This window comes from Hakea prostrata, chromosome 4 (genome assembly GCF_041222555.1).
Source record: "Hakea prostrata isolate BN-2017 chromosome 4, UWA_Hpros_2, whole genome shotgun sequence".
In the NCBI taxonomy this organism is placed as follows: Eukaryota; Viridiplantae; Streptophyta; class Magnoliopsida; order Proteales; family Proteaceae; genus Hakea; species Hakea prostrata.
In genome coordinates, this window is record NC_142603.1 from 43,332,065 (window position 1) to 43,340,197 (window position 8,133).

The 8,133-nt window shown below is 37.4% G+C and overlaps 1 protein-coding gene across 1 annotated transcript; it reads right to left on the reverse strand.

The window, feature by feature from the left end:
- Positions 1–2,133: 2,133 nt before the first annotated feature.
- Positions 2,134–4,888, reverse strand: LOC149018986 (cytochrome b561 and DOMON domain-containing protein At3g25290-like). Its single transcript, XM_089154458.1, has 3 exons — positions 4,048–4,888; positions 3,208–3,462; positions 2,134–2,659 (listed from the first exon to the last, which is right to left on the reverse strand). The coding sequence occupies exons 1-3, from the start codon at positions 4,666–4,668 to the stop codon at positions 2,378–2,380; spliced, it is 1,158 nt and encodes a 385-aa protein (XP_089010584.1). The 5' UTR covers positions 4,669–4,888; the 3' UTR covers positions 2,134–2,377.
- Between the last annotated feature and the right edge of the window lie 3,245 nt (positions 4,889–8,133).

An 8,133-nucleotide genomic window follows, 5' to 3' on the forward strand; every position in this document is an offset into this window, starting at 1 on the left:
ACTGCTCAAAACCTAGTACTGCAACTGTCGGGCAAATTGATAGGTTAGAAGATCATTTGTCTCTGCTAGCAATGGATACTAACACATTTCTCAAGTTGGATTCAAATACTATCACCGTATTGTACATTTTCCAAATGCAAGGCCTTCCAGAGAAATGAAAGTTTCTTCCCCCATCACCACGGCCTCTTTCTCCATCAATTAGAAGGCTCCTCTCCTCCTATGATTATTTTTTGCCACAACTGGATCTGATGGGGTTGTCCTCTTGGCCCATATCTATCTATTTATGTCATGGAAGCTATTGCCAGAATCCTAAGAGCCTATCAGAATTAAATGCTTGTCGTGAATTCGTATGGTTAGACATGCCCCTGAGGTAACTCACTCATTTTTTACAAATGTTGTTTTTATTTTCTATAGAGCCACCTCGAGCTATGTGTCAACTGTCTGTGCAGCTATAATTCTGCAGAAGAAGGAGAAAATTGCTTTTAGAGCAGGATTATTGGAGGCGCTTGCTTGTGGATATGAGTCAATTCTAATTGAATCTGACTATAAGCAAATAATCCGATATCTAGAAGGTGAGATTCATCCCCCGATGACAGTGGAACCCTTGATCCAAGATATCCATTATTTAATAGATAACTTTCTACATTGTATTCCTGCCTTTATTCATAGGAGTTCTAATGTAATAGCAGATCTCTTAGCCAGGAAGACCCTTTCAGTTTCGGGCCCGAAAGAATGACTGATTTTCATTGAGTGGTTGGTAGCATTATGTTCAGCCCCACCCCCCACCCGCCACCCGCCACCTGCCACCAGCCTTGAATAAGATTGTTGTTTACCGAAAAAAAAATGTCTGTGCAACTATTGAGCTATTTTCAACTTTTTCGAGACAGGAAGTTAACTTGTCGAAAAGTGGACTTCCAATTGCATCTACATTTTCAGGAAGAGCTACGTAACTGATTCAGATTCGCTAACATCCCTGGTTAAAGATTTCTGGTTTATTGTAGACAAGGTGGCTTCTAGGTTAGAAGTATCGAATCTAATTGGCTTAGTTGTGTAGAGAGGAGAGGAGGATCCCGGTTAACTTTGTTCTTATTCTATTCCAACTTTTTATTTCACCACCTTTGCTCTCCCCCTCAATAGGTTTGTAACAAACTCTGACTGGTTTTAGAGCCTGTGTCTTTCAAGTTATTGGGAAAGGCAGGAGTACTTTTTTAGCTCATGATCCTTGGCTGCATGGTATTCTAAACTCCATAACCATTCTTGCTTAACTCAACATTAGATATCCTTTTGTTTAGTGAATTCATAGGTTCTAATGGTTGGATACTTTGTTGTCAAGGTCACTTATCAATGGTCTCCTATTAAAGCATTTTCTTTTAGCATGATGGCATATCTCTGGTTACATGTGCCCCCTTTGTAATTTGCAAAATGAATCCTCTTGGCATCTCTCCTTTGCTTGCTTTTGGGCTAACACATTTGGCTGGCAAAGGCTTCTTGGATTGAAAACTGAATATATAATGGTAAGACCAATTCTTAGATTTGTGTTTGCATTTTAGTAAGATTGCACGGGGACAACAGTATTTTCCACTGGTTCTTGAGTAAGGAAACCCAAAATCTACATTACCTGCACTTTTATATTGGATTCCAAAGTTAAACATCAATCCCTGGAGAATGGAGATGCTTGTTTACCACAAGAAACAAAGACATCTTCAGTGCCAGAGGACAGTCGAGTATATGTAAGCTGATCAGTTCCACAACCCAAAAAAAGGGAAGAATTGTATCTTCTTCCCACAAGCTGATGCGCAATTATCATCCCAATGAAGCAATGCCTAGACTTGCAATCAGGACTGATTAATGGGAACCCCTTCTATTATCATAAACCAAATTAACAAGAATGAATAAATGTTCTTCTTCTTTGAGCAACTAATATGGTCAGTGAGCATCAGAAAGTCAGAGAACTCATCAATGCCTCTTTCATTTTACAGATTCTTAGAATAGTTCAATGTCCTTAAGAAGCAATCCAGAAAGCAGAAATCCGGATATTGTAATAGACAAAATCAGAGATGTTTGCAAAACTCTGTAACCCCCACCCCCTCCCCACAAAAAAAAAAAAAAAAACCAAAACCAACCATATGGACATGGAGACTAAAATAACATTATGGAAGCCTACCGATACATTCTAAGAAACCTGAAGGACACTCAAACTGTAAGTATGCAACTAAGCCAGTATACACAAGATGAACAAAGAGGAGGAAAGAAAAGAATAAACTCCTGCTAGCAGCATTACCTTTTTCTTTGAACTAATACAGTAAAGGAAGATAAGAGAAGAATGATGAAAGAACCAACTCAAGCCATCATGATAGGCTACTATTACCATTGCATCTTATCCATTAGAAGACTTAGCAGATTTAGCAGATTTTTTTGATTTTCTATTCAATGCTACCGTCCATGTAATGGCCTCCAGGAGTAAAGCACTTGCACCCAACACAATGAGCACAATTACATAAGCTCTCTTCCACACCTGTGCAGGGTCCAATATCTCCAGACCTTTAAACACATTGAAGATTCCAAGGATGACAACAAGGTAGCCGATTCCATGGTGGTAGACATTCCAGTAGATACGGTACTTGTGATCCTTATTAGGTCTCAGAAACAATGCAAAAATCTACACAACCAGACAGCAACGAAAAATTAGATATGTTGTATTGGCTTAGATGTTAAGTTGAAAAATTTGTGACACTAAATCAATTTGCGGAGATATATGAAAGAACTGACTTCCGGTACCACATCTAGCAAACATATTATAGTTAAATCTACTACTCTTATCAGATAAAGTTAAGTAACTGTAGATTGGATGCAGTCAGATGCTGAAAACTCAGCATTCATGCAAAGACCAATTGAGCAAAGTTTTGACATGGAAAGCTTACAATTTTCATTGCCTAGCTTACTAGATACACTACAAACCAGAAAGATTTATGTTTTATAATGTTTCCCAGAATAAACCAGGAAATCAACAAATTACTTTGATTGAAAGAAAGAAAGATACTGGCCAGGCAACAGGAATGACTCGGTTTGATTCTGTTTTCTAGGTAAGCATTAGGATGAAAGCAGACAATTGTAACCCATCAAAGATATCATACCCAACACCACATTAACAAACAGGAGGAAAGAAATTACTCAAAATCAGCTAAACCCAAAAACCAGAATTGTTACCTGCAAAGTAGCAAAACAGAAGAGGGCAATCCCAATATTCCTGTGGGTGGAATACTCCACTCCTTGTGAATCACTCCCAAGCTTAAGACCAGTTGCCCAGCCAGCAACACCAATAGCATAAGCAGAGCACTGGCAGGATACATGAAGATAAAACCAGGCAGGATCTGCAGACTGAAACATCCTTAGGTACCTTGCAAAAACGACTCCTAAGGGAAACAAAAATCCCCAGCTGACAGCATTCAATATTCCATGAGTCTGATAGGAACCACAACCAAGAACTTAGTCAATCTCAAAGAATACTTAGATAAATAACTTGAAGGTTTCAAGTAAAGCAAGAATTGGGTTTCTTCTCACGACCTACTCATATTCAACAATCCTTGCAACTTTGAAACTATAATTATTACAGAGAAGTTGACATTCGGACATTTGCAACAGTTCCAAAAGATAAGAAAGTGAAATGCGGCCAGGAACGAAGAAACAAAATTTTGAATTACTAATCCTAGAGCTACAGTAAAACCTTTTGTCGTCTCTCCAAACGCATTTTCAACAGGGCCCAGACAAAAATAATTGTCCCCATCAAAAATTCCAAACGAAGACCAGATTAAATTTCCATGAAATAAAAAACCCATCCAATAATCTCTTCTAAAACAGCACAAATTTATCAGACAAACAGGAAAGCAAGAGAAACATACAAGAAAGCAGGTGAACCAAAGTTAATGAGAAGGAAAAAAAAATGAATTCAAAATTGGCTCCTAAATCCCAAATCAAGGGTCCATTAGAAAATCCCAACCCAAGACCACAAAAACAGAAAAAGATAAAAGAAGAGAAAATTGAACTGACGTTTCTCTTTTTAAGCTTATCATCCCCTCCATTCGAAGAACCAGTCTCTCCTTTCAACAAATCGAGGGTTCCCATAGAGTTCAAATTGGCTGCTAGCATATCATGGGCAGTCGGAATCCCGTTCGACACAGAACTTCCAACCTGCCACACCTGATTAATCGTTTTCATGTTAGTAGGCAAAGATACGGTCGCATATATCTTCATCATCCCATCCGAATACTCAGCTTGTTTGTACCAAATATCATAAGCAATCGCGGAAGGTTCGATCGACTGGTACGATTTCACATTGAAAGTCTTCACGGTCATTTTATCATCAACCTTGTAAGCGATCAAAGCCTGAGACCCAACCATCGAAAGTTTACTAGGGTTGATAGCCCAAGCAACCCATCCATCTGTTTTAGCAGGAGCCAAGAAGGCTATCTTCAGATATGACTTACTTGAATTGTAGGTCCAGTGAAGATAAGAGCTTAATTGTGGAAGATCATTGCACTGGTCGAAAAGTCTGTTGCCAGAAAGCTTTTGAGACGAACAGGTGAGAGAATGTGAAAGATGGATTTGCAGAAACAGAACTGAAAGAAACCCTAAAATCGAAAGAAACCCAGAAAAAAATGAAGAAGCCATTGATGCTTTGGTAACAGGCGTGGGATTCTGAAACTGGGTTAACCAAGATTGAACAATGTCTATTTACAGGAAGAAAATACGCAGTTTTTTCAGTTTGGAAACAACTAATTGTAGTAGATACTTTGCAGATTTGAGCGATTTCTTCCGTAGATCTTCGATTCCTGTTCCTTGTCTCCAACAGAGAAACTCTGACCAAATTCAGACCAAAGAGAAAACAATGGAAGGTAAGTTGGACTTTAGAGGACGGTGGTATTACTATTAGATTATTATTATTAAATTTCTCGGTAAGAACAATTAAATTTTGTTAGTTTTAACTAATTAAGTATATAAATATCCTAATTAATGGTGAATTGCGGTGGATGAGATCCCATGTGTACCTTAGCCATTAGATTGGAATCTATGTTTGACACGTGCTAGTTAATTATTCAAGGTCCGAATTACAATTTAATTAAATTAAGAATTGAATCTAATAAATCCCTAAAATTAAACTTCATCAAAAGAAGAGAGATGAAATTAATAAAATTTTTAGGAATTTATTATTCAATTCTTAATTGGGTTTTAATTGTGATAGTTGGCTAATTAATTACTATGTGCTACACTCCTAGATAAGTTACCGGGAATTGCGGAGGTGAGAATTGTAAAGGATTGAACCCTAGAATTGGCTGGTCTTCTTAGAGATATTTCCCAATAAATGTCCAATAAGTGACAATTCAATCATATGAAATATTTTAATCTAAGGGTTAGGATAAATCCAATGAATGTCCTTAGATTATAATTCTTACACACGTCTAAAACATATCATTCATTGGGTACTCAACAAAGGGGGCGAATCTATATTTTATAAGTAAAATCTATATAGGTATCTCTTGGTAAAGAGGTCATGAGTTCGATAGTCTGTTTAGTATATGTAACAATCCCTATCCCCTTATATAAAGCTATCAGTTCCAAGAAAAAATTAAAAAAAAATAATGTAGATCGGGCCAGCTTGCGTGCACAACTACATCCTCAGGGGAGCTATACAGGCGGAGATTCGCCCCTGACCCCGAGGGGATTCAAACTCTGACCTCATATGTGGAAATATTTGGTCTTTTGTCAACTGAGCCACCCCTTGAGGTTCAGCTATAAGATCTTGGAAGATTGATTTGTTACATGAATTTTTCCTCTCATCTAATGAGGATAAAATTTTGAAAATTCATCTGAATCTCAATCTTTAAACCAGTGGAAGATAAAGATGATTTGGGGAGGAAATAAATCTGGGATTTTCTAAGTGATATCGATATATTATTTTCTGAATAAATCTCATTTGGGAACGTTTTTGGAAGATGAGCATTGGAAGAGATTATGGAATACAAAAACACTTCCTAAAATCAAGGTCTTTTTATGAAAAAGTTTTTGGAATGGAATCGCGGTTAGTGAAGAGCTATACAAAAGGAAGATTCCTATTGTTAAGGCTTGCAAGAGATGTGGCTGTGATTCTGAATCAGTGGAGCATATTCTCCTTAACTGTCCTTTTGCAAAAGCTGTCTGATTTGAATCTCAAATTTCCTTTTGTTTGCTTCTAGATGAAGCTCTTAATCTAATTCAACGGTTTATGAATTGAGATCTGCTATTCAATACAAATAAAGACAAGCCAGTCAACCCCGAGGGGTGGCTTAGTTGGCAAAGCCCAACTTTGATCAACTCTTCCTCATAGGAGGTCAGAGTTTGAATCTCCTCAGGGTCAAGGACTAAGCCCCGCCTATATTAATTATATAAAATGCGCCTTGAGGATGTAGTCGTGGTGCGCGCAAGCTGGCTTGGATGAACCTCATTTCCAAAAAAAAAAAAGACAAGCCAGTCCGAACTCTAACAGGCCTCCTTTATTTTAGAAATTTTTATTTTCATGTTGTCCAATAAAGATAAAAACAAGTCCATTTCGGACTCTAACATTGTAATGCCTCCTTTATTTTCATGTTGTCTGCTTAAGTTGGATCAAAACTATTGACGGTCCATTTAAGTGATAAAAATTACATGCTTCCCACACACTGGCCTTTTTAAAAATTGCAAGTTATCTACTGTTATATTTTGATTGTTAATTTTTCAAATTTTAAATATTTCATTCAAATTTAAAATATTTTAAGACAAAAATACCCTCATCCAATAAAATTATAGCTTAAGTTTTTTATTTGATCAAACCTCACTTAATTTTTTCAAATTTACAAACAAATTCCTAGTGTCACATCCACCCAGCCGATACCCACTTCCCGAATTACATCCCCAAAGATTAGATTTCAGACAATCACCAACCATTCAATAGTACAATCATGAACAAGAATAAATCAATGTAATAATATTATTAATGAATTTAATCAAGTGTTAAGAATCTCAAACAAAATCAGAGTGCGGAAGTGATGTTAAATATAAAGTAATCAAACTACTAGAAAGGAAAAGTATAAACAAAACTCCTAAGGAATTATATCAAGTAGTATCTTTAATTAAAAAGTATATATAAAATTCAAAATATTCAGTCTCTCGAATGGTCTCTGTTTTCCAAAGTGTGGGGCTAATCCTATTGTGCACCGTTGTAGTATGCACACGTGTCATCGTGCATGTCGTCATACCCGTAATCCGGCGCACAGTACGGATTGGTCACTGGCGTCTTATATTCTTGAATTGTCGTGGCATATGGATCTGCAACAAAATCTAAAACATATATCTATGAGGGTGAGCTCCGAGGAAGTCAACGAATAATTCTCAAACAAATAACCAATATTACAATCCAAATCAATACATCACATGGTGCAATATGACATGAGGCACAATGCAAGTATGCAACTATACTCTAATAGATACTAGTCTCTAATGTCAGACACACATTAAGATAGAACAGCAACCTCCTCTAGGTAGGTCTCAGCAGTCTGATCTCTTACGAGTTGGTTACCGGTCTTGAAATCTTGGGTAAGGGGTAAATGCATCATTCTCGGACTATTACTGTAAAATCCAGCCCTATCCTAACCCTAACCCTGACCCTAACCCGGATCCATTGTTGTTTATAGGTTCGAAGACCCGAAGTGGTGATAGAAGAGACTTGCGGACCCTTTTGATTGATAATTTTGAGTTGGAGTCCGAGCCCATAGACATTGACGATGATACCCCTTACTTGAGTACAATGTCGGTGTTTAGTGAGAATCTGCGCATTGAGGAAGAGTGAATTAGTTGAAGTACCTAATGGACTCCCGTGCACGATCTGAAGGTATTTCCCGAAACTAGACTTCTTGATTGACTTGTAGAAGAAAACCCCACTCAATTTGACCCTGTATAGCCCTCCAAATCCCTGCCCGAAGTTGCTGAACTAATTCTAGATTTTCTGTTGAAACTTGTTTTGGTCGATGCCATCGACCAAGACCATCGACCAAAGTTTCCCAAACTCAAAGTTGATGATTCTTTGGAATATTCCCTATTCTATTTATACTAGTCTCGTGTTTT

Coding starts and splice junctions, on each gene's coding strand:
- LOC149018986 (XM_089154458.1), bottom strand. CDS start 4,668: ATGGCTTCTTCATTTTTTTCTGGGTTTCTTTCGATTTTAGGGTTTCTT. Junction 3,463..4,047: donor ATAAGCTTAAAAAGAGAAAC/GTCAGTTCAATT, acceptor GGTTCCTATCAG/ACTCATGGAATATTGAATGC. Junction 2,660..3,207: donor TCTGTTTTGCTACTTTGCAG/GTAACAATTCTG, acceptor CTGGTTGTGTAG/ATTTTTGCATTGTTTCTGAG.